General features: G+C 41.0%; 2 protein-coding genes across 6 annotated transcripts in view; one reads left to right on the top strand and one right to left on the bottom strand.

The window, feature by feature from the left end:
- The window catches only part of Epb42 (erythrocyte membrane protein band 4.2), a 24,391-nt gene extending 6,381 nt beyond the window's left edge, over window positions 1–18,010 (top strand). Inside the window, exons 4-13 of one of the 5 annotated variants that reach the window (XM_071608175.1) lie at window positions 1,548–1,666; window positions 2,540–2,644; window positions 3,584–3,761; window positions 4,379–4,517; window positions 4,799–4,905; window positions 5,579–5,821; window positions 6,790–7,089; window positions 8,373–8,533; window positions 9,647–9,780; window positions 17,665–18,010. In XM_071608175.1, coding sequence (XP_071464276.1) covers window positions 1,548–1,666; window positions 2,540–2,644; window positions 3,584–3,761; window positions 4,379–4,517; window positions 4,799–4,905; window positions 5,579–5,821; window positions 6,790–7,089; window positions 8,373–8,533; window positions 9,647–9,780; window positions 17,665–17,695 — 1,517 coding nt within the window. In that variant the 3' untranslated portion in view covers window positions 17,696–18,010. Of the gene's footprint in view, window positions 1–1,547; window positions 1,667–2,539; window positions 2,645–3,583; window positions 3,762–4,378; window positions 4,518–4,798; window positions 4,906–5,578; window positions 5,822–6,789; window positions 7,090–8,372; window positions 8,534–9,646; window positions 9,781–11,461; window positions 12,008–12,970; window positions 13,558–17,664 lie in introns of those variants that run through there. The other 4 variants (XM_071608174.1, XM_071608173.1, XM_071608176.1 and 1 more) reach the window with 4 other exon arrangements.
- On the bottom strand, window positions 14,797–24,801 carry Ccndbp1 (cyclin D1 binding protein 1). The gene is made up of 11 exons (XM_071608177.1): window positions 24,615–24,801; window positions 24,396–24,455; window positions 24,001–24,080; window positions 21,328–21,409; window positions 20,467–20,563; window positions 20,222–20,295; window positions 19,533–19,609; window positions 17,775–18,043; window positions 16,633–16,693; window positions 15,476–15,522; window positions 14,797–15,235 (listed from the first exon to the last, which is right to left on the bottom strand). Exons 1-11 carry the CDS (start codon window positions 24,721–24,723, stop codon window positions 15,127–15,129), a joined length of 1,065 nt encoding a protein of 354 aa, XP_071464278.1. The 5' UTR covers window positions 24,724–24,801; the 3' UTR covers window positions 14,797–15,126.

Here is a 24,801-nt window from a genome sequence, read left to right as displayed (position 1 = left end):
AAATAAAATACAAAATAGGGCTGGGAATGTGGCTCAGTGGTCAAGTGCCCCTAAGGTACCAAAAAAAAAAAAAACAGAGGTTGAAAGATTCTCTGGCATCTCAGTCTCAGCGTATTTAGGGGCTTTCCTGGATTCAAAAGGAATGTTTAACTCATATGATGAAAGTTATGCCATGGACTTTATAAAGGGGGCTGTATCCCAGCAGAGAAGAGGTAGTAGTGCTGCCTGTGCTCTTCCCAGAGCCCTACAGATCATGGGACCAAATACCTCCATTTGAAGTGATTTCTGAAGAACTGATACCTAGCTGACTTCATAGAGAGTACTCAGAATGAATGCACAGGAGTTAAAGACTCCTTGGAATACAGTTCTGTGATTTTAGACCCCAGATTTACAGGATTTCCTGATTTAGAATATTCTATCCTGGGCTGGGGATGTGGCTCAAGCGGTAGTGCGCTCGCCTGGCATGTGTGCGGCCCGGGTTCGATCCTCAGCACCACATACAAACAGAGATGTTGTGTCCGCCGAAAAAAACTAAAAAATAAATATTAAAATTCTCTCTCTCTCTCACTCTCTCTTAAAAAAAATATTAAAAAAAAAAAAAAAGAATATTCTATCCTTCTCTTGCCTGGAGTACCTTCATTTCAGCTTGATGCCTGTGGAGGGCCCCAGAGAGCTGTAGCCCATTAGCTTTTCTGGATGGCCTAGAGATTTTTATTTTTATTTATTTATTTTTTGTACCAGGTATTGAATCTAGGGTCACTTAACCACTGAGTCACATCCCAGCACCCCCCCCCCTTTTTTTTTGTATTTTATTTAGAGACTGGGTCTTGAGTTGCTTAGGGCCTTGCTAAATTGCTGAGATTGGCTTTGAACTCACAATCCTCCTGCCTCAGCCTTCCAAGCTGCTGGGATTACAGGTGTGCAACTTGCTCCCAACCTGGAAATCCTTTTAAGAGTTCCCAGGAACTAGTCTAACTGCCCCCACTCTTCCATATCACCAAGTCAGAGAGATAAGACTTGGCAAGCAGAGCTGTTCCCTGTACTGCTCCCAGCTTCCTGGAGTGAGCCATGGTCTCCTCCAAAGTTGCCTATCCTCCTCATGATGCCCAGCCCAGCCCTGGGGTGAGGGAAGCAGAAGGAACTTCAGGAAGAGATGGTAGGAGTCTTAGACCTAAGGCACTGCTCCTTCCTACCCTGTCTTGCCTCAACTCATCTTCCCTCTGCTCATTCCTGTTTACCTATGACTTCCCTTGAGCTGATACTGCTCTGTCTGCAAACACCTTCTGGGAACTATTCTGCATTTTAAGGTTGTCTTGTTCCTGTCTGCCTGGCTAACCATGAAGGCCACATCCTGACTGACCCAGGAATTCTGGGCCAGGTCTCAGAACCGGCAGTGGAAGAGGGACTTCTTCCTGGATCTTTATTAGGCCCAGAGCTGCAAGGGAGTCCTATAGCCAAATATGACCTGGACTGGGAAGGCAGAGACCTGAGTACAGAGGGCAAGTCTGGCACCCCTCAAACCCTCATTCTTTCTTTCTTCTTGCCAGAGGATGACGTATTTCTACCAAATGAGGCTCAACGCAGTGAGTATGTGTTGAACCAGAATGGTCTTATCTACCTGGGCACGGCCGACTGCATCCAGGAAGAGCCCTGGGACTTCGGCCAGGTATTTGGGACCTCCAAGGGAAGGAAAGGACAGTGGCTATCCTATAATCTTCCATGTTCAGGCCAGACAGGGCTGCCAGATCCAAAAGTCCCTGATTGTGAGATCATTTCTTAAGCCCATTTTAGCCCTGTGGTATCTCCCTTTCTACTGGGTCTCATCACACCACCTTCCACAGCTGCCAGAGTTATTGTCCCCAAAGCTGTGGCACATGAAGTCTCTATTAAAATAATCTCTAATATCTATAGAATCAAGACCAAGTCTCCTGCCCTGATACCCAAGGCCCTTCCAATGAGGCACTGCTTTCCTTTCCCCACAAGCTGCCCTGTGTCCTAGCTGCAGGGCGTCAAGGCTGATGTTTCCTCTGCCTGGAACAGCTTCTCCCTTTATCCTCTGGAAACTCCTATCTATCTCTTAAGACTTCCTGAAACAGCTTCCCCCATCCCCTAAAGGCAGAGGGATTCTCTCCACTGCATTCTCTCCTCTGCATTGGTGTCTCTATAGAGCCCTGAAATCTAAGGGCCATGTATCTATCTCTAGCGCTAAACTGGGGGCTCCTCCAGAGCAGGAGTTACCTTGATATCCTCCAAACCTGCCTCAGGTATGGGGCAGTAGGAGCTCATGAAATAAAACAGTGATGGTCCTCAAGAGTTCACACCCTCTCATGTGCGTCAAACAATAGAACAGGCAAAGGTCTGGATGCTGGGACATAGGGACCAGGAAGCACAGTGGGAGAGAGGCAAGAGACAGAACTCCCACAGGAGACAAGGAGGCAGGGGAGGAAGGTGCAGAAGGGAGGGTGAGATGTTGGGGCCGTCCTAGGGAATGAGTGCCTGACCTGGAGACCCTTTATTGTGGCCCTGTGTGGTCTTACAGTTCGAGAAGGATGTCATGGACATCAGCCTAGGCTTGCTAGGCATGGACAAGCATATGGAGAAGTGGAGTCAGCCTGTGCACGTGGCCCATGTGTTGGGTACCTTGGTGAGTGAGAAGTGGGAACCAGAGGGAAGAAGAGATGGGAAAAGAGCCCTTTGACAGACCTGTCCCACCTGTCCTGGAAGTCCTCAAAATTACAAACAGTCCCCTCTCCCAGGCTTTTAGAGAAAAGCCCTGCTAAAGAGGGAAGAAGTTTAGGCAATAGCCTCCACAGGAGCAATAAAAGAAAAAAAAAGGTATCATTCAGAAAAAGGCCAACTGAGGGGCTGGGGTTGTAGCTCAGTGGTAGATTGCTTGCCTAGCATGTGTGAGGCAATGGGTGCAATTCTCAGCATCTCATATAAATAAATACAAATAGGTCCATCAGCAACTTAAAAAAAAAAAAACAGCTGAGAAGGAAAACTGGTCTGGGATTCCTCAGAGGACTCCTCCCCAATCCTTCCACTGCACCCTCCCAGACCCAACTGTAGTGTCCACATTACCAGTGCTTGCTGCTACCAGGTCAAAGGGACCTGTCTTTATTTCTAAGAATAATGCAGACCATGAAGGTAGCTTGGTGGTTTTCCTTGTCTCTGAAGGTTTTTCCATAGGAGTAATGTGCTATTTCCTTAGGTGCCTCTAAAGTCCACTCTGAAAAGGAAGTAGGACCAAGGCCAGCCTCTATGGAGGAAGAAGCCTCCAAGACACAAGGCAAACTAAGTCAAAGGAGTCAGGGCAAGGGAAGCTAATGACCAATGACCAAGCACTTCCCAGCAGCTTTCTTACTCCTCTCTGTGGCTCAAGCAGGAGAACTTATTTAAAAACGTAATCCTGGGTCTGAGTTCTAGCAATGACAACCCAGTGGGTCTAGGATGGAGTCCAGAAGCATTCAGATTTAACAAGTCTCCAGTAATTCTGATTTGTGCTTGGAGAGATGCAGTGAACCCTCATGTATTTCATGTATTTTGTGCCGTGGGACTCACACCCACACATTTCCCCAAACAGCTGCAAACTCTCAAGCAGAGGAGTGTCCTGCCCATCCCGCAGGCCCAGACTGCCCAGGAAGAAGCCCTGCTTAACAAGCGCCGGGGAAGTGTACCCATCCTGCGGCAATGGCTCACCGGTCAAGGGCGACCTGTGTATGAAAGTCAGGCCTGGGTGTTGGCTGCTGTTGCTTGCACAGGTACAGAGCAGGCAACACATAAGTCAGTTACCTGGGCTGCTGTATACTGTCTGTCCTGTGTCCTGAGTTGCCCCTTGACCTTCCATCTGGGAGGGACATCTCCAAAAGCAGGCACAAACCTCTACTCTGCAGCTTTCCCCCATCTTCATCATGCCCATAAATGGTTCAGCCTTATTAAGAAACCAAAACCACTTCCTGTCTGGCTTGGGAACTCCTTGTCCCAACCAATCCTCCCCAATAGCTTTTGTTTCTTTTCCTGTCAACAAAGCTGGGTCCTTTTTCAACTGTACTCTCTAAGTCACTTTCTCTCAGAAACATTCCCTCACCCTGCTGCAAAAGAGCAAGTTCTATCCTCTATTCTGCAGTCCTCTCCCGTGCTCTATATTCAAGTGCTGGGTAATTTGTACCTCCATGATCAGTCTTTATGTTCTGTTCTTGAGTGCCAGTTCTAACTTCCTGGTGCTGTGCTCCTCCTCCTTCCACAGTGTCATTTGATATTTAAAACAAAGTTTACCCAGAAGAGACACTGAAAATTCTAGCCATATGCATTGTGTCCACTCCCTCGGCCCCAACTTCTCTGCTCCCTCTGACACCTATCAACTACCTCTTCTCTGCAGTGCTGCGATGCCTGGGAATCCCAGCCCGTGTTGTTACCACATATGCCTCAGCCCAGGGTACCCACGGGGACCTGTTGGTGGACGAGTACTACAATGAGGAGGGGATCCAGAATGGAGAAGGTCAGAGAGGACGCATCTGGTGAGAAGCCCAAAGGAGATGGGGTTCCAGATTAGGAAGAGCTCCAAACCCTTTTGGTATAGGCCCATGGGAATCCCCACATCCCGAGCGGCTCTGGTACTCAGAGTAGGCCTTCAGGACTCTTGGAGGCAGGTCAGTCATGTGTGTACTCCCCTTCCTGGAAGTGTTATGGACACTTTTACAGTGTCCTCCCATCCCCATGGTAACAATGACTCTGCTAGGCCCATTTCTAGAACCACCTACATACTCTTTTTCTTCCCATTTGCATTTGATACCTTCAGGATCTTCCAGACTTCCACGGAGTGCTGGATGACCAGACCTGATTTTCGTTACCCACATTATGCCGGATGGCAGATTCTGTATCCATATGTTCCTAATAAAGGTGAAGGTAAAGCCTGGGAGTGGGCTCAGGACTACCCAGGGCTGCAAGAACTGAAGAGGTCCCCCAGAGAGAAAACAGGAACAGCAGGTGTCCCAAAGGGGATCTGTGTTCTCTAAAACAGGAGAAGCAGAAGGAAGAATAGTGGCCAGCAGAAAGCTGACCTGATACCAGCATGCTTAGCCATATAGGGAAATGATCTTAAGATGCCCGGATAGTGCAAGTGCTAGGGCAGGGCTAGCAGCATAGGATTTCTGAGGTTCTGGATGGGGATGAGGAAGGTCTCAGGATAGGCTCAAGCTCAGAAAAGGAAACCAGCAGCCATGGAAAGGGTTGTTCCTTGCTCAGAAACAGAACTGGCAGATAGCAAGTGCTTAAGAAAGATGACCAATTCCTGTCATATCTGTAGTTGAGCTGGCTTGGGAACTCCCATGTATGACACATGTTCCTCTGACGTCCTTCCTGGCCAGTTTCAGAGAGGGCTTCAACCAGAAAGTATTTTTATTACATAGTTGTCTCACCTCTCTCCTCTAAGAAACTGCCTAGTATCACCTGTGACCTTGAGCCTGGGGGAGGGAAAACAGGGTACAGGGTAGGGACTGATGTGATGTAGCAGCTCTGAGAAGAGCAGAGGAAATGTCTGGGAGTGGTCCTCTTGCTCATTAACCTTTCTCTCCCCCAGGCTTGGGATCCTGTGATCTTGTTCCAGTCAAAGCAGTCAAGGATGGGATACTGGAGCTGACCCCTGCAGTGTCAGACCTTTTTGCTGCAGTAAACGCCTCGTGTGTAGTCTGGAAGTGCTGTGAGGATGGAAAACTGGAATTGACCAACTCCAACACAAAGTATGTTGGCAACAACATCAGCACTAAGGTTGTGGGCAGTGACCGCTGTGAGGACATCACTCAGAACTACAAGTATCCTGCAGGTACTGGCCAGGGAAAAGCCCCAGGTTTCTCAGCACTGAAATGAGGGGAAGAGATGGGCCAATCAGATATAGGCCAGAAAAAGTCCCAAACTTTTCTCCAATGTATCTATCCTCTATCCATGAGATGTCAGCACCCCTCACATACCAGCTGTGTCAACAAAAAGTGTATTCAGGCATTTCCAAATGTTGGCAAGGGGGGGGGGAGTGTAAAATTCCCCGAGTTGAGAACTACTGCTATAAGACAATACACTCAAAACCAAGCCCAGTGTTCAGAAGAGTTTTGCTGTTGCCTCCTTCCCCCTTGCCTCCAACACCCCAACTCTTCCTTCATATTAGCAGGTGGCACTGCTTTCCACCTATTTGTCAAAAGAAGAAGGGAGTCTTCCCTTTTCACCTCCATATACTATCCTCACATGAATCTGCATCCTGAGCTGTTTCTCATCGCCTGGAGTTAATCCAGGCCTCATTACTTCTTGTCTACAAGATTACAACAGCTTGCTAACTGGGCCGCTGGCCTCCAGTATCTTCACCATGGTTCTCTTTCCAATTTTCAGTTTCCAGAATGAGCTAAGATAAAAAAATCATTATGCACACCCCCAACTCCGGAATAGTCCGTGGCCCCATTACCCTTGGAGTAAGTCCAAATTCCTTCACATTTAATTCCCTGAAAACTGTCCTCAGAGACAATGTTGGCTTGTTGCAAAGCTTACTCTCTCCTTGTTTAAGGGACAAATTCATTTCAGTTGAATAAGTTGGTCCTTGAGTGGCTTGGAAGAAACACATTATCTGTGGTGGCTCTGCCTAACACAGGCATTTTGTGGGCTAAATATGGCCTTAGAGGTTTGCAAAGCTTTTGTGACTTTGATATCTGAGTAGAAATGGGGTAAATACATGTTAAACTTTGGCTTTAATTAGAAGGGTCTGTACCTGCTAGGTGAGAGGCCTGCTTTGTCTCTTCCATATTCCAGGATCCCTTCAAGAAAAAGAGGTGATGGAGAGAGTCCAGGAAAAGAGAATGAAACAGTGGAAACCGAATGGCATCAGACCCCCCAGCGACAAGTGGGCTGATCCTCTATACCTGTTCCTGGAAGCACCCAGCTCCTTTCCCTTGAGAGGGGATGCCCAACTCTCAGTGATCCTGTTTAACCCCAGCAACCAGGAGAAGGAGGTGCAGCTGGTGATTGGGGTCCAAGCTGTGTATTACAATGGAGTGTTTGCTGCCAAGCTCTGGAGGAAAAAGCAGTTTCTCACACTCAGCGCCAACCTGGGTAACGCTACAGCCCCACCAGACACCCTTGACACACCAGGCTCCACCCTGGACACTGCCACAGGTCTCCAGAGAAGGCTTTTAACCTCTAGTGCTCATGCATTCTCAATCAGCCATTCAACATATATTTATTGGGCCTGACATGGCAAAAAAAAAAAAAAAAAGCACAATCTCAACTGCAGTCAGATAAACAAACAGACTTATCATAACAGTGAGGAGGCATCTGAGGAGGTGAACAGAATACAAGGGCAGGAGAGCATCTCACCCAGGCTGGAGTGGGCTGCCCCCAGATGACTCATGCCATGCTGAGTCTTGAAGGACAGGTAGGAAGACAGAAAAGTGTGCTGGCATTCCAGACAGAAGGAACATGAGCACAGATTCCTCCTTCTCCCTGAGATTCTTGTTTAATTGGTCTGGGATGGGGTCCAGACACTGGTGTGTATGTGTGTGTATAGTTTTTTTTAAAGCTCCATATGTGTTCTAGGGTTAAGATTCCCTGGATTAGAAGAGTCATTCTCAAACTTTGTCACCCGTCAGTCACTTGGGAAGTCTGATGCTTGGGCTGCATCCATGCTGCATCCATGGGCTGTGTCCATGGTAGACACAAACATCAGAATTTTTAAAACTTCTCAGATAATTCCAATGTGAGGCAAGTTTGAGAAACAGTGGGCTAGAGTTTGCCTACATGATCGCAACAGCTTCCTGACCATCTCCCTGCCTCCATACTCTCTGTCATTGTTCCCTCTCCAAGCACAGGGGGAATGGTGTGAGGGCAGTGGTGTCAGAGCTACAGAGAGCCCAAATGATGATGGATCTTGTATATGATGCTAAGGAGTCTTGTTTTTGTTCTCTGAAAAAGGGAAGGAAAAGCAGAGAATGGGAAAGAACTATGTGAGCATATATTCAACAACCATGTGTGTCAGCTTCTTCATTCAACATCATCTCATTTAGCACAAACCATCCCATTATTAGATAGACACTGAGGCCAAAAGAGCTTCCCTTCTTTTAATTCATGGGAACTTTTCCACAAACTTTTCTTCTAATTCACGGGAACTTTTTCACACTGAAGTGGTCTGCCAAGAGTGTTGGTGGAAGTGGTATGGGGGAATGGAGGGTAAGAATAGGGTCTTGAGCAAGTGCAAAGTTTATAGCTGTGTGGGAATCAGGCCTCTTTCTGACCTCAGTGAGAGCTTGAGTCCTTTGCATTGTGTGAGGAACGATGGCTTGTTTCAGCGGTATATGCACTCACCCCTTTGCACTGACTCTGCTCATCATGTATTTCAGATATGAGAATAACTATCAGCCTGTCATTCTCCCATTTTGAGCGACACCCACCGGAGAACAGCTTCCTCAGACTTACTGTGATGGCAACACATTCTGAGTCCGGTCTTAGCTGCTTTGCTCAGGAAGATGTCGCCATTTGTAGACCACGTCTTGTTATCCAGGTAGGCACTGGTTCTTCCCTGAATTGCTCTCATTTGCTGCCACTCTGGTCATTTCAGAAGGAAGCCCAGCTCCTCAAGCTTCAGAGCAGATGAGCATGTTGCATAATTGCCTAACAATGCTAGGTTTGAGAGCTCTTCTCTTGAAAGAGATGACCTCTTACATGTAAGATTAAGATTTTAAATTTCCAAATTTAAATGGTTAAGGTTTCTTAACCATACTTAAAGGATAATAATAAGCTGTATTTATTTAGCCCTTTATACATATGCCAAAATATATTCACCTCCTTTATTTCAATACAAAAGCCTTACGAGGTGGAACCATTCCTCTTATTCAGATGAGGAAACTAAGTCTAGAGAGCAACGTATCCAAGAACATAAAAGTAGGAAGTTCTAGAAGCTTGTGGCGCTTGGTGCATAAAGCTTATGGCTCTTTCCACAAGTCTACCACAGCCAAAATGAATGAGATCTGATTCCTGTTCAAGGAGGTTTTACTTTGGTAAAGGAGACACAACATTTGGTCTTCTACATAAGTGCTTTACAAGAGGCAAAGTCACTAAGAGAAAACTGAACTAAAAGAGATTAACTCTAGCTGGTGGGTTTATGGACAATTTTGTGAAGGAGGTGACATTTATGATGGGCCTTGAAACATGGATATGCTTTCAGTGCAGAGGTAGGGGAAGGCCATCAAAGGCAGAAGAGGACACACAGAGGTGCAAAGGAAAGGAGCCTGAGTGTTGGGCTAGGGATGGAAATTCCCTGACATGGCTGGAGCATCCTTAGGTCAGGGGAAGAACCAGTAAGGTTGAAAAGGTAGGTTTGGAGCAGATTGTGATGGACCCTGAATGCAAACTAAGCTAGATTCTGAAGGCAATGGGAGACCCTCCAAGATTTCTAAGCAGAGAACAGGCACCATCAGAGAGAGTCCATGATGGATAAAGGGTGGAGAGTAAATACAGAAACATTGGGGAGAAGGCAAATAAGTCAACTGAGCAGTCTGGGTCAGGGTGGCAGAAATGAGATGCATAACTGAGGAGGGAAGGGAATGCACAGGAGGGGAAAGTGGGACAGATTCTGTGCCCTTTGCATCATTCCATGTGTTGTCCTTTCCCACAGATGCCAGAGACAGCCAAGCAATATCAACCTCTTACAGCCTCAATTAGCATCCATAACTCCCTAGACTCCCCCATGATGGACTGCATGATCTCCATCTTTGGAAGGGGGCTCATTCACAAAGAAAGGAGATACGGGTAAGAAACTGAAAGCTTCTTATCCCAGTGATACATCTGGTCAGAAAGGAAGAGACCCCAAAACAATAACTTAGAATATCATAGGGAGGGTGAGCTGCAACCACAACATACAATTTTAATTTATTCCCTATTATTCTAATTCCCTACTTGCACTCACATCACTACCCTTCATATCCTTTTCTATTTGTGTGTCCTTACATGAGTATGTGTAAAATGTGTAGCATTGCTTCATGAGTCTTTGTTTTTAACTTATATAAATGTCTACTTGTATCTTTTCACTCAGAACTGATTTTAAGATTCATGGACATATATCAAGTTCATTGCTTCTGCTACATAATAATCCTGATGTACATCCATCACTTCTTACCATTCCATGATGATGGCCACCCAGAGTGCCTCCAACTGTGACACCATAAATATTGTTGCAGTGAACAGCCTCACATATGTCCCCCTTATATGCTTGGTTAAGACTCTGATGGAGTCAGGGGACATATATGCCCAGGAATGAAATGATGGGTTACAGGATATGATCTGGTTTGACAAGGTACTTCCAGATTTATTTGCAGAATGGCTACAGAAATCTACACTCCCTCCAGCAGTACATGAGTTTCTATATCCTACCTCTCCTCCACTGGTAGCAATAATTATTAATTAATTATTAATTTCTTCCAGTCTAATATAAAACCAGTAGTATCTTACTACTGTTCTAATTTGCCACTCTTCATTTTTCTTCACTGTTTCCACTTCTTCCTTTACAAAAAGTCTATCCTTATCTTTGTCCAGTCTTCTTTTGGTAGTCTTGCCATTTTTTCTTGTTGATTTTATTCTACACTGTAACACTGTGTATTCTACATTAGTCCCTTGTTGATTAGATGTTACAAATATTCTTTTAGTATGTCCACTGCATCCTTCATTGGTTATATGATATAGAGTTCAAGATCCCCATTTCTGTCTTCCCCGAGATCCCTGACAGACAATCAGGTTATTGAGTCACTGCCTCAGCCTCATGGAACTAAATGAGCCACTCTAACCAGTTAAGATGTTAACTGCCAACATTTTACCAGACTTTTTGTGGTTTACCAGGTCCACTGTGTGGCAAAGCTCCTCAAAAGAAATCCACACCATTCTCTCAGTCACCAAAAGGCCTTCAGCAGGCCAGGAGTTGATAGGGCCTTCAAACATCACCAACTGACACAATGATATTCTCCCCAAATGCCTGCTTCACCCACTATGCTTAGAACTAAGTGAGGGTTCCAACACTATTTTCCAAACATACACCTGTCCTATTACCAAGAAATGACAGACTGAATCACAGATAATAAAAGGAAAATGAGAAGCAACCCTTATTATTCTTCTCTTTCAAAATATGCAGTTGCCCAGTGTAGGGAGGTTCTGGTCTTCTATTCTTCTAACCACCTCTGGCTTAAAAGCTACGTACATAGATGATTTTTCTTTTTCTTTTTTTTTTTTTTAACATCTTTATTTTATTTTTACGTGGTGCTGAGGATTGAACCCAGCACCCCGCGCATGAAAGGCGAGCGCACTACCGCTTGAGCCACATCCCCAGCCCCATAGATGATTTTTTCATAGTCCACCTCTTCAAGCAAAGAACAGAGTTACCACAATGAGGACAGCAATGAACCTGTGACAGAATTAGCACCCACTTTTTCCTTTATTTCAGATTAGGTTCTGTGTGGCCTGGAAACACCTTGAGCACCCAGTTCAAGTTCACACCAACACAGCTGGGGCTCCAGAGGCTCACCGTGGAAATGGATTGCAACATGTTCCAGAACCTAATCAGCCACAGAAGCATCACTGTGGTAGCCCCAGAACTTTCAGCTTAAACTTCCCAGCTCTAATCACCATTTTCCTCATAAACTCTTGAAACTACACTCTAAAACCAAACATGTGCTGTGGAGGGAAACTCTGTCAACCAATGACTCTCCATTCAGGTTGCAGAAGAGTGACCAAGAACAAAGTTAGATTCCGAGAAACCAAAAGACCTGTCACCTGGCTTAAAGCAGCCATGAGGGCTAGATGTTTTAGAACAGAACTATTAGGTTAGAGTGACAAAAGGACGCCTTTGAAAAGGTACTCAGATCTAACTTTTCAAAGTATGAAAAGTATATCTATATATTTGCCTTTTCAGAGTATATTCAGATTTTCTAAGTTTGGGGCTTTTCACAACTTTTACTGAATAATAAAACATTCACTAACTTAGAGGCAAGGGAAAGGACCTAATGTGCAAATCATTATTCCATTTCTGATGAAGTAGTATAATATTAGCTAAGACTGAAATTTTTAGATAATCTTAAAATTATATTGATTAGTGCTATCATTACCCTTAAAGATCCAAAGATGACTGAACAAATGTATAAAATATATAACACAGGCCACATGTGGTGGTGCACACCCATAATCCCAGTGACTTGATAGGCTGAGGCAATGGATCCTAAATTCAAGGCTGGCGCTGGCCACTTGGCAAGACCCTATCTCCAAAAAAAAAAAAAAAATGAACTGGGGATTAGCTCAGCTCAGTGGTAAAGTGCCCCTGGGTTCAAACCTCAGTACCAATTTTTTAAAAAATTTAATACATATACACACATCTAAATGCATAAAAATATATATACTCACACACCGTACATACATACACATCTAAAAATGTGTATATATGTGTATGTACACACATGCATGTGTGTATATATACATATTTATATATTTGTAGATAAGTGTTTATATATATGTATATACACCCTATATACATATTTACAACACAGAACCTAAGAGCATAATGACCTACATTTAGCTATAGATAAATATTTATTAGAATTCTATATTCATTAAGTATCCCACAACTAAACACTGATGTTAATAACATGTATTTGGTCCAGTAAAGAAATATGAAAATTAAGTATATAGAAAATAGGCCCTATAAAAAAAGAATAAATGAATAAGAGTCCTTTTGTACAAAGTTGTGATTTGTTTACATTATGTTGTTGCTTCAGTAATTCACTAGTTTTAGTTCTTTTTATTATAATAAATAAATTTTTTAGTTGTAGATAGACACAATACCTTTATTTTATTTATTTTTATGTGGTGCTGAGGCTTGAACCCATTGCTTCACACATGCCAGACAAGCACTCTACCACTGAGTCACAACCCAAGACCCTTAGTTCCTTCTCTTTAAAAGTGCAGATTGGTGCGGCTAATTTGGAAAGCAGTATGGAGATTCCTGGGAAAGCTGGGAATGGAACCACCATTTGACCCAGCTATTGCCCTTCTCGGACTATTCCCTGAAGACCTTAAAAGAGCGTACTACAGGGATACTGCCACATCGATGTTCATAGCAGCACAATTCACAATAGCTAGACTGTGGAACCAACCCAGAAGCCCTTCAATAGATGAATGGATAAAAAAAAAATGTGGCATTTATACACCATGGAGTATTATGCAGCACTAAAAAATGACAAAATCATGGAATTTGCAGGGAAATGGATGGCACTAGAGCAGATTATGCTAAGTGAAGCTAGCCAATCCCTAAAAAACAAATGCCAAATGTCTTCTTTGATATAATGAGAGCAACTAAGAACAGAGCAGGGAGGAAGAGCAAGAGGAAAAGATTAACATTAAACAGAGACATGAGGTGGGAGGGAAAGGTAGAGAAAAGGGAAATTGCATGGAAATGGAAGGAGACCCTCTTTGTTATACAAAATTACATATAAGAGGTTATGAGGGGAATGGGAAAAAAAAAACAAGGAGAGAAATTAATTACAGTAGATGGGGTAGAGAGAGAAGTGGGAGGGGAGGGGAGGGGGGATAGTAGAGGATAGGAAAGGTAGTAGAATACAACAGTTACTAATATGGCATTATGTAAAAATGTGGATGTGTAACCGATGTGATTCTGCAATCTGTATTTGGGGTAAAAATGGGAGTTCATAACTCACTTGAATCTAATGTATGAAATATGATATGTCAAGAGCTTTGTAATGTTTTGAACAACCAATAAAAAAACATAAAAAAATAAAATAAAATAAAAAAATAAAAGTGCAGAATGGAACTTTTAAAAAATAGGTTAAAACTCATTTGGTTTAAGGAATTTCAAACCCAAGGATGTACTGGTCACTGAAAATAATGACTGTTATTGTTGATTATACCTTAAGAAAGACAGGTTGCAGAGACCTGTAGTACATACATTAGGCCCAATTCAAGTCACCACATATACGACATTTATAGCTTTACTCCACTTTACAACATGTGATCTTCTAGATAGATGCAAAAATATAATTAAGTGGAGATAATTTTACAAAAGAATGTACCAAATAAACTTAAATTTATATAAACTCTAATATATAAAAACTTTTGATTTATATACTGTGGTATTTATCTTTGGGAATGTAATATACAATAGAACAATAACAATAACGTATAAGGAAAACAGATCTGTTTAATAAAGTGGACAAACCTAAAAATGAGCTCAATACCAATATATTTTAGAGGCAAGGAGTAACCTGGGGTAATATTCAGAAGGAATTACTGATGAGAATAATATTATGAAACATGCTAAAACACTAAGGGGCTTTTTGCAGTCATTTTCTCTAAATAAATTAATGTCAAGTGTTTTTGTTCTAAATAGACTTCTGATCAGAATCAGATATTTAGCCAGGTGCGATGGCACACACCTATAATCCCAGCAGCTTGGGAGTGTGAGGCAGGAGGATCACGAGTTCAAAGGCAGCCTTAGCAACAATGAGGCACTGGGCAACTAAGTGAGACCCTGTCTCTAAATAAAATACAAAAAAAGGACTGGGGATAGGTTCAGTGGTTGAGTGCTCCTGAGTTCAATTCCTGGAAACCCCCCGCAAAAAAAAAAAAAAAAAAAATCAGATATTTATACTTATAAACCCAAATGAAAGTAATGGTGGTCTCAGCAGATTGCATTTCTGGTAGGAAGAAATTTTAGAAGGGTATTCATTTAATTGCTAGCAAATAGTTAGCATTTCATTGAGACCACTGGCATCTGTAACAATGAAAAACATACTTTATTGCAAATAAGGATTAAGGCAGCTTCCCTAGGAGTCTCTGAGAGGCCATTCAGGAATACTGATTCATGCAATTATCTTTTGTATCTAGCAGAAAAATATATCATACTCATACTGTTTATAAATAATTGCCAATCTGGCTTAACCAACAATCTTTGGTAATAGAGTCTCTTGTTAAATATAGACAGGAATTCCCTTTCCATCCAGCAAGTATTCTAGCTCCATTCTTAAAAGCAGACATTATAGATCTGGCTGGGACAATAAGAGAGAGTAAAAGGAGAATATGAATGCGCCTGAAAACTCATAATTAAATTTCACTCTGAGTGAGCTCCTTAATTCTGTTCATGCAATGATCAACAGCATTAATGAGTAAAGGGATCCAACTATCTTCTGGCTGAGGGGTCACATGACTTGCTCTGTAGAATAAAATGGGGGAAAAAAGGTTACTATGAGGTCAGGGGAAAATCTATCCTCAGGAGAGTGCACAGAAGAAACTACAGTAAAAGGCAAGTTTCTTCACAGAAACCAAAACTAAAAGAAAACCCCAATCCTTCCCTTTCCTATTTCTTGAAGTGGGAACTTGGGAGTTGAGAAAGTCAGACAGACACTCAGCTTTATTCTCAAAAGGCTAGCTAGGGAGAAGTCTTCATACTTACTTTGTAATTTCGAGTGCCTTCCTTAAAACAGATACAAGTTTTGCAGACTAGAAAAGAAACAGAGAAGTTAATCACCCTGAGCCCTGCCATCAAAAAGGTAAAGGAGAGCTTGAATTTTTAATAGACCCCCAAAATTAAAAAAAAAAAACAAAAAAACGTTAAAACAAGAACTCATTTAAAAAGAACCTTGAATATACTCAAAACAAAAATGCTGACTAGGTTGAGGTGGCAGGATTATAAATTCTCTTCTATTTAGCAAAATATTACTAATATTGTTGCTATAACATTTTTCTAAGTTTTTAAAACTTAAAATATTTCTAATTTTTAAAAAAGAAGAGAAAAGAATGTAGTCTGAATTTATCCTATCTGCTAAGAGCTCAAAATATAAAGCAGAAATAACTAATGTTCTTTACTTTAAAAATGTACAGAATTTTAACAACACCAATTTCAAGTTAACATGGGGAGGTGGGGGACACAGCTCCATGGTAGAATATGTGCTTACCATGCATAAGGACCTGGGTTCAATTCTCAGCACCAAAAAAAACACCCAGAAATGAGGATGTATATATCCCAACAATATAAAGTAAGACATATAAAGATTACATATTTTTAATTGCTTTAGTAATTATTATTTGGGATAATTGAATATTTTTAATAGGCATACTGCTAAAGATGTTTAATTCTTAGGAAGTTAACTTTTAAACTTAATGCCAAAACAACAAACAAAAAATTTAATGCCCTAAGGATACTATTCTTCTTCAAGGTGTTTGTACACTATGAACACACATTTTGATGAATCTAATTTTCACTATCAAATTTATCAAATATTAGAAGGGGTACATCTGACTATAAAACATAAGTCATTTGGGGGGCTGGGATTGTGGCTCAGTGGCAGAGTGCTTGCCTCACATGTATGAGGTACTAGGTTCAATCCTCAGCACCACATAAAAATAAATAAATAAAATTAAAAAAAAAACACCTCAGCAAATATTTATAATGCACAAACACATGCAAGAACTGTGACATTACTGTTGTGACAGTACTTTCGCACCCAAGTGAGACAAATAAATAAGTACCCTATACTTTACAGAAAATACTAGTGACTAGTGAAATTCTACAAATAGGTCTATAACTCCTCCCAAAAAGTCAATACTCACATTGATTCGCACAGTCAGGTGGCACATAGGTGGATATATGCTCAGAGCCAAATCATCCACGCTAGGAGCAGAAAGAAAAATAACCATTATCATATTCAACAACAAAAACAAAGGAACTAAGCTAGCTAGGTTGTTTCTAGTATACAACTATGGATGTAACTAGGGAGAAATTGGCTGTCCCAGAAGTGCTTGTCAGTTCCTTAAATTGGGCAACCAGGCAACCAATGAAAAATCAATTTAACCAGTATTCGCTGAAACATACATACCCTATTTCACTAGAAAACTGGGGTGGGAGGGAATGCCCTTGGTTCATTCATAGGGCAGGACATGATTAATTTAGTAAAAAATGTGAGGATCTGAAATTATAAATTTAGTAACTGATACAGGCTCATCAATGGAAGCTAAAATTGTTACATAAAAGTCACCCTTACTAAAGAAGACACCACTTAAAATTTCACGATCAAATTTGGGATTATCAATAATGGAACAAACCGATATCATATGACTTCCCCAATATGACAGGAGGCACAAAACATAACAGCTATATGATAGTCTTGCAAAAAAAAAATGTTTAACCTGACTATAATCCCTAGAAAATTATCCTATGAATACAAATTGTTAAGGTATTCTATAGGACAACTGATGGGTTTTGTTTTGAAATGTCAATGTCAAAAAGAGACTGTATTAAACTGCAAGAAACTAATTTGAGACCTTGATAGAAACCTGGATTTTATATAAAATATTTTAGAGCCAAAGGGAAAAGTACGACTGTTGGATAATATTATATTCAACATTAAATTCTTTAGATATGATGATAAGACTATCTTTGTTCTTAGGAGATAGATGCTAGGTTTTAGGGGTGAAATGTCATCGATGAATACAACTAACTCTTTAATGGTTTAGGAAAAACCATTATGGAACATCTATTTATCAAGACATAAACCAATACAGGAAGAAAAATGTGAACAACAGGTGAATTCATATGTAGGATGTAGAGTTATTTACTGAAGTACTTTTTCAACTTTCCTGTAGGTTTAAACATCTTCAAAATACAAAAATCTAGGCAAAAACTTTGGGATGACAGCACAAGCATAAGCTAAGATCAGAAGTCTCCTGCAGTTTCAAGTGGAGAACATGTTTACCTAGGGCTGATCTCATCAGAAATATCCACAATGTCATCCAGCTGAGCCACCTGATCCTTCTTCCCATTCTCTGCCACTAAGATCCGTATTTTCTTCAGGCAAGCTTTGGATGATCTCACCAGTGCAAGACATGGGATTATGAGCTCTTGATCTTCCTCAGACCAATATAAGTCTCGATTGCTTGGAAACCCCAACACATCTTCATTGCTGTGGTTGTCCTCCTCAGAATCATTCAAGAGACCACAGTAAGGGTCACATTCTTCCACAGCCTAAAACATACCATGATAAATGTGAATGCAAACAAAAACAAAAACACCTATTTTACTCTTAGCACCATAACTGAATTGTTTAGAAACCCCAGCCAGGCTAAGCACAATATTGCTCCTTATAATCCCAGGGACTTGGAAGGACGAGGTAGCAGAAGTTCAAGTCCAAGGCCAGTATGAACAACTTAGTGAGACCCTGTCTCAAAATAAAATATAAAAAGGACTGGGGATGCAGCTCAGTGTTAAAGCATGTACAGGTTTAACTCCCAGTACAAAAAAACAAACAAACAAACAAACAAAAAAACACCCAGGCTGGCTGTTTCACTAACAACTAACAGCTAACAGCTACACAGTTAAATCACTTCATGAACCCTGTTCTTACTCTCCTTGTCCAGCAAAGGAACAAAGAGAAGTGGTACAAATTACACAGCAGAATGGAGTGGGAATGGAAGACACAGGACAGAAGTAAGAATGGAACCAGCTAAGTCAATGCTCAAGATATCCCTCTTTTTTTTTTTTTTGTAGTTGTAGATGGACAAAATGCCTTTATTTTATTTTATTTGTTTATTTTTATGTGGTGCTGAGGATCGAACCCAGTGCCTAACGTATACTAGGTTACACTCTGCCACTGAGCTACAGCCCCAGCCCATATCCCCTTTTAATTTTTTTATTAATGACAGCAGAATGTATTACAATTCTTATTACACATATAGAGCAAAATTTTCCATGTCTCCAGTTGTATACAAAGTATATTCACACCAATTCATGTCTTCATACATGTACTTTGGATAATAATGATCATCACATTCCACCATCATTAATAACCCCATGACCCCTCCCTTCCCCTCAAATCCCTCTGCCCTATCTAGAGTTCGTCTATTCCTCCCACGCTCCTGCTCCCTACCCCACTATGAATTAGCCTCCTTATATCAAAGAAAACATACAGCACTTGGTTTTTTGGCATTGGCTAACTTCACTTAGTACTATCTTCTCGAATTCCACCCATTTACCTGCAATTGCCATGATTTTATTCTCTTTTATTGCTGAGTTATAGTCCATTTTGTATATATGCCACATTTTTTTAATCCATTTATCTGCTTAAGGGCATCTAGGTTGATTCCACAGTTTAGCTATTGTGAATTGTGGTGCTATAAACATTGATGTGGCTATGTCCCTGTAGTATGCTGTTTTTAAGTCCTTTGGGTATAGACCGAGGAGAGGGATAGCTAGGTCAAATGGTTCCATTCCCAATTTTCCAAGAAATCTCCATACTGCTGTCCATCTTGGCTGCACCAATTTACAGTCCCACCAGCAATGTATGAGTTTACCTTTTCCCCCCACATCCTCGCCAACATTTATTGTTGTTTGTCTTCATAATAGCTGCCATTCTGACAGAGTGGTTTTGATTTGCATATCCCTTTCTTTATAATCTATTTTCTACTGGTCATGGAGTTTGCCCTCCAATGACCAGCAAAGGCAGAGGTTCCCTCACCTGCTCCATTTCTTCATGTGCATCCTTCACAAAATCCACACTCTTTGTCAGCATTAATAGGGCTGCAGCTTTATTATCTATGAATGAAAAATTGAAACACTAGAATGAGAGAAGAAATCTTATAATTCTCTTAAGACTACAAAGGGCAACCAACACTGTTTCTTTTGAAGAGAATATCAAAGTAACCTAGGGTCACCACCTAATGTAAAACTCTTTTTTCACTACCTCCCCTGGAACTCAAAGATTAAAAAGCTTTTCTTCATTCACCACAAGAAATAAAATGGGCACATGATATTTCTCATCACAATCCTTTTATTGACCACTGCTTCTGACCTGATAACTGCTTCAGTGTGTCCAATAAAACTGCCGCAGAGGTAATACTAGAAAAAAACCACATCTGTTCAGCAAGAGAGAGAACCGCAAGTAGAGTCTGAATTTAAAAAGGTGTTATAATTCAATCACAGCATGCTTGTCTAGCATATAGAAGGCCCTGAGTTAGATACCCAGTAGAACTAGAGAATGGCAAAAAGTACTAATACTAACTATTAATGCAGATGACAAACTAAATCTATTTCACTAAAGTGTTTATACAAATTAAAATATATAAATACTACAAAGCAGGAAGTTAGACATGGGATGTCTTTCTGTTTTGGCCAGCAGTTACTGGCTCATCTCCCACTCTTACCTACCTTTTGGTATCTGAGGAACTTGCTGGCATGCAACCCAGACATTGTTGTAGGAAATAAGGTTACTGTTTTCAGGGCTGGGGAATGGAATCAATGAAAATATTGTCAATAATCTAGGTTCCTGTCTTGTAAAAAGCTCCCTCCTACTGGTCACTATTCTTGGCTATCAGTAACTTTTCTCTTAGGGTGAGTTTTCCCCTGGGTCAAGGAAGCCTATTAACTGCTAACCCATACTATGGCATCAGTACCTCTGAGGTGGAGTGATAAGAAGCACTTCCACAAGCTGAGCCATGCCATCCACAATGTCCAAAGTGGCACTCCGTACCAGCTTTCTCAGGGTGATCCCTGTGGCCAAAACCGAAGAGTAAGCAGCCTGGTCTCCTTTTCAGAAGTCACTGTCCATTTTCCTGAGTTTAAGCATTAGAGAACTACAAGATAATGGCCACTCACATGCTTTAAAGGAAGTACCAAACACAAAACTCAGATTTTATTTATATCCTCATGTTATTTTCTTATCCCCCCCACCAGTACTTAGAGCTGTTCCTCCAAGAGATTTGGAAATACAATCTTTCCATCACAACAAGTACTCATTCATTAAGGACAGTAGCCCCTTGACAACTGTGGATAAAATGCTGAAAGTTTAAACAATCCATGAGTAATCCTAAAGATCTATGACATGTATTCATTTATAATTTTGGCATGATTATAATCAAGACATAAATCAGAGGAGTGGCAGGACTAGTGAACATTTAACCTATTAAGAAGCCTAGAAATAGAGTATGCTGTAATATGAATGCAGGAGATGGGACAGCTTTAGTCTAGGTATATGGGGCTGAGATTGAGCCAGCATCTAGCAGTTAGATGGAAAGGAAGATCCAAAAAGAATTAAAAGCCTTAAGATTCAGACAAAGCACAGGAGATGGAAAATCTTAGGTACAAAGCATCTGTACCTTAGTATAATGGAGTGTTTACATAGGTCAATTACATTATAAAATTCTCCTTGAGGTGCATGCTCAAACTGGGGAAAGGCAAAAGTCTCAGGATATACCCATCATTTTAGCAAAGATGTAGCCTACAAATGCAATATTAATGTGTATATAGTATCTTACCCTGTTCCTTGGGAAGTGAATAGTACACCGCAATAATTGCCTTGACGGCAGCACAGACTTGTTCACTGATCCTCTGGGTTTCCTATGATGTGACAAACCAATTTAAAAATAAAGAAAGGAAATGGATTAGATCAATTTGGTCAACTCACCTACTGTAAAAGAGAATAGACATCTGTAAAGCATCATTAAATATTTTCTGAAGTCCTATTATGAGTTAGGCCTTGTGATAAGACTCATTGTATACCACAGAGAAGTTAGTGAAACACCAAACACTTGATGACAACTCAATAAGGCACAAAGAAACAATAAGTAAAACTTGTTCCTGGTTAACTCTATATCCCAAGATATTCATGATGTGCCATGAGATATTCACCATATCATAGACTAGGAGTAGTCAAACTATAGTCCACAGGTAAACCAGACCCATTTACATTTATTATAAATAAAGTATTACTGGGACCCAGCCATGGTCATTAGTGTACATATTGTCTATACCCGCATTCACACAAAAAGGGCAGTACTAACTAGCTAGCCTTCAAAGCCTAAAATATTTACCACTATCTGGCCTTTTACAGAAAAAGTTTGCCAACCCCTGTAGCAGATCATTAACCAAATCTCTATGTATGTGTCTCTTTCAACAGAATCAAAATATGTACCTAAAAGTAAATAACATGGACTGAATAATGCTCAATATTAACTATTTTCCTTCTAAGCAGTCATTGGTTTTCTTATCTTCCTTGTCCTCACTTCTCTGTTAAATTCTAAACCAGTGCTTATATGTAAAATGTGATCCAGGTTGGTGCCAGTCCACAAACTGTTACCTGTTTGGGATGAGACATCCCCAGGGATTGAGAATAAATGCTTAGAAACTTTTTAAAATTTTTTCAATGCTGGGGATCCAACACAGAGCCTTGCATATACTAGGCAAGAACTCCACCTCTGAGCTATATTCTTACTCTGTTCAGAAACTATTATGGCAATACACAAATTTTTATAAAAATATCAGTTCATAAAGATTTTTTGAATCTTAAAAACAAAAACAAACAAACCACCCTGCAGTAGGACTAAAATGCTAACGTCCGAAGAAGGCAACTGAATCTTTGTATATAATTCCAATAAAACTATGTTCTAATTTTTCATCTATGAGTAAAACTACCATCCTGAACATATATAGAAAAATAATCCTATGCTATCTACTCACTGTATTTTTCTTGCTACAAATTTTAGCAGGAAGTTTTTCTTTTCAAAGAAAGAAGCCAGCAAATATTTAAAAATAAGATAATACTTCCTTTGGAAAAAATACACCTTCTATGAATCTTTTAAAGTGCTCTCACATAGTTCACCTCTTGTTTCCTCATCACAGACCTCTAAGGTATCCAAGGAGAAGGTTTACCATTGTAGTCATATGCAGCAAAAGAATATTTATATCATTTCAAAACATCCGGATATAGATTTGGGCTGGGGGATTGTAGCTCAGAGGTAGAGCGGTCGTCTGGCATGTGTGAGGCACTGGGTTCTATCCTCCACCACATAAAGTAAAATAAAGACACTGTGTCCACCTATAACTAAAAAATAATATTTAAAAAAAATCTGGATATAGACTTAAAATATTATTAAAAAATAAAATAAGATAATGAATATGCCATTTTTAAATACCCTTACTCTCAAATTAAGTATGGGCAGTTCTAGAAAAAATGAATATAGGGAATGCTATATCACAGTCAACACCTTTACTTTCAGTTTTATAATGAAGAATTATTAAAACTGTATAATTTCTTTGTTCTAGCAACTTCTTCTTGGGAATTTTTTCTACAAATATGTACACAAAGATTATATTTGGCAATTCACCACAGGACCATTTACAATAGTTACAAGTTGGAAACAGTTTAAATGTCCACATAAGGTATTGACTAAATTATAGTTAAGCCCTCTGTTGAATATTAAGAAGCTATTACAACTTTTTAGGTGATGCTAAGAATCAATTTCTAAGCTATACTATTAATTTTTTAAAAATGAAAAAGTACAGTGTTGATGGTATCTGATCATTTGTGTAAAAAGCATATATATATATATATACACACACATATACATGTAAATATGAATATACATATGCATAGAATATACAGTATACAGAATAATACAAAAGGAAGTGAAGAGAGATGACAAAAATGAGGAACAGGGTGGGTAGGTAGAAACATTTTAGCATACTTTGTTAGCTTTTGAATTTCACACTTTCTACATAAGTTACTGATTATATACAAAATAATTCACTACCAAAGGGTCCTATGTAGTATAATAGAATAGGTATAGCTTAGCATTCAGATAGACCTTATTTACATTCAACTTCGACTTTTACTAACCTTAACCTGAGCCTCTGACCCTGACTACTTATCTGTCAGAGATCATGTATGTGAAACTATCTAGAAAACAGTGTGCACTTTAATTTTTTTTCAGAAAGTAAATAACCAGGCTAAATTTCAAATTGCAAAAATTAGGAGACTGGTCTACCCATGCCAGGCCCTGCATTTAGGCAATTTGGTTTCCACAACAATCCTGTAAAGTAAGAAATGTAGTCTCATTTGAGATTACATGAATGAAAAAGGTGGAAAGAAATAGCGAGGATACCTAAGGAATAACAAGTCCGCACAAGGATTCCAGTAAAGTGAAGCTCACCTGTGGAGACGGCAATGGAAGTCGAGAGAAGACTGTAGTCAGAGCGGTGGCTTCCCATGACACTTTAACAGCTGCCTCATCTGGTGGGTGGGAATAAGGGGAGGCAGGTGCTAAAGTTAGTGCCAAAAGGCTAAAGCTGCAGCTGCGACAGGGACTTGGACGACAATGCGTTCTCTCTCCACGCTTATCAGCCTAGACAACTCAAAAACAGCTCCAAAAGTCAATATTTTATATTTTAACCACTCAAGTGCCAAGGACTAGCAAGGTGAAGTATCCCCACAGTCGGGATGAGGCAGGGGAGACGCAGAGCCCTCCAATGGGGACTGCCAGCAGGAAAGGGACCTTTTCGCTGGAATAGGTGAGAGAAGGGAATCACCGACAGGAAAGGCACTCACTGAGTCTTCTCCAGAACACCTCCCGATTAAACTCCTCAGTGGTCTCCCGGGCTTCGCCGACTTGTAGGTGTAGTATGGTGGGCCGAACCGCGGCAAAAGGAGAAACTGAAGTGAGCGGAGCCACCTCCCCTACCGGGGTCCAGCCCGCAGCGCCCTACCTGGGCTTTTCTCTACCCCAAGGCCGCCCCTGGCCTCGCCAGACCCACAGCGTCAGCTCACCCCGCACTCCAGGCAAGAGCAACCGCAGCTCGGCCGCCAAGTGCCGGAGCTGTTCCAAAGGCGGAGCCAGAGTGAGGACTGAGGCTGCAGACGCAGTTTCGCTCGCCATTTCTTTCGCTCACCGGCACCTGAAAACAGACGCCACCTCCCCAGTTGCCCTAGACGCACTGCGACTGCGCCTCGCTTC

Source organism: Marmota flaviventris, chromosome 2, assembly GCF_047511675.1.
Source record: "Marmota flaviventris isolate mMarFla1 chromosome 2, mMarFla1.hap1, whole genome shotgun sequence".
NCBI classification, from domain to species: domain Eukaryota; kingdom Metazoa; phylum Chordata; class Mammalia; order Rodentia; family Sciuridae; genus Marmota; species Marmota flaviventris.
This window is presented reverse-complemented; position numbering and strand designations above follow the sequence as displayed.

What these genes read in the sequence shown, in the direction of transcription:
- Ccndbp1 (XM_071608177.1), bottom strand. Translation starts at nt 24,723, where the DNA reads ATGGCGAGCGAAACTGCGTCTGCAGCCTCAGTCCTCACTCTGGCTCCG. An exon ending in TTCACTTCCCAAGGAACAGG is followed by an intron (nt 20,564 to 21,327) that starts GTAAGATACTAT and finishes TTTTGGCCACAG; the next exon opens with GGATCACCCTGAGAAAGCTG. An exon ending in AGTTCCTCAGATACCAAAAG is followed by an intron (nt 19,610 to 20,221) that starts GTAGGTAAGAGT and finishes TTTCATTCATAG; the next exon opens with ATAATAAAGCTGCAGCCCTA.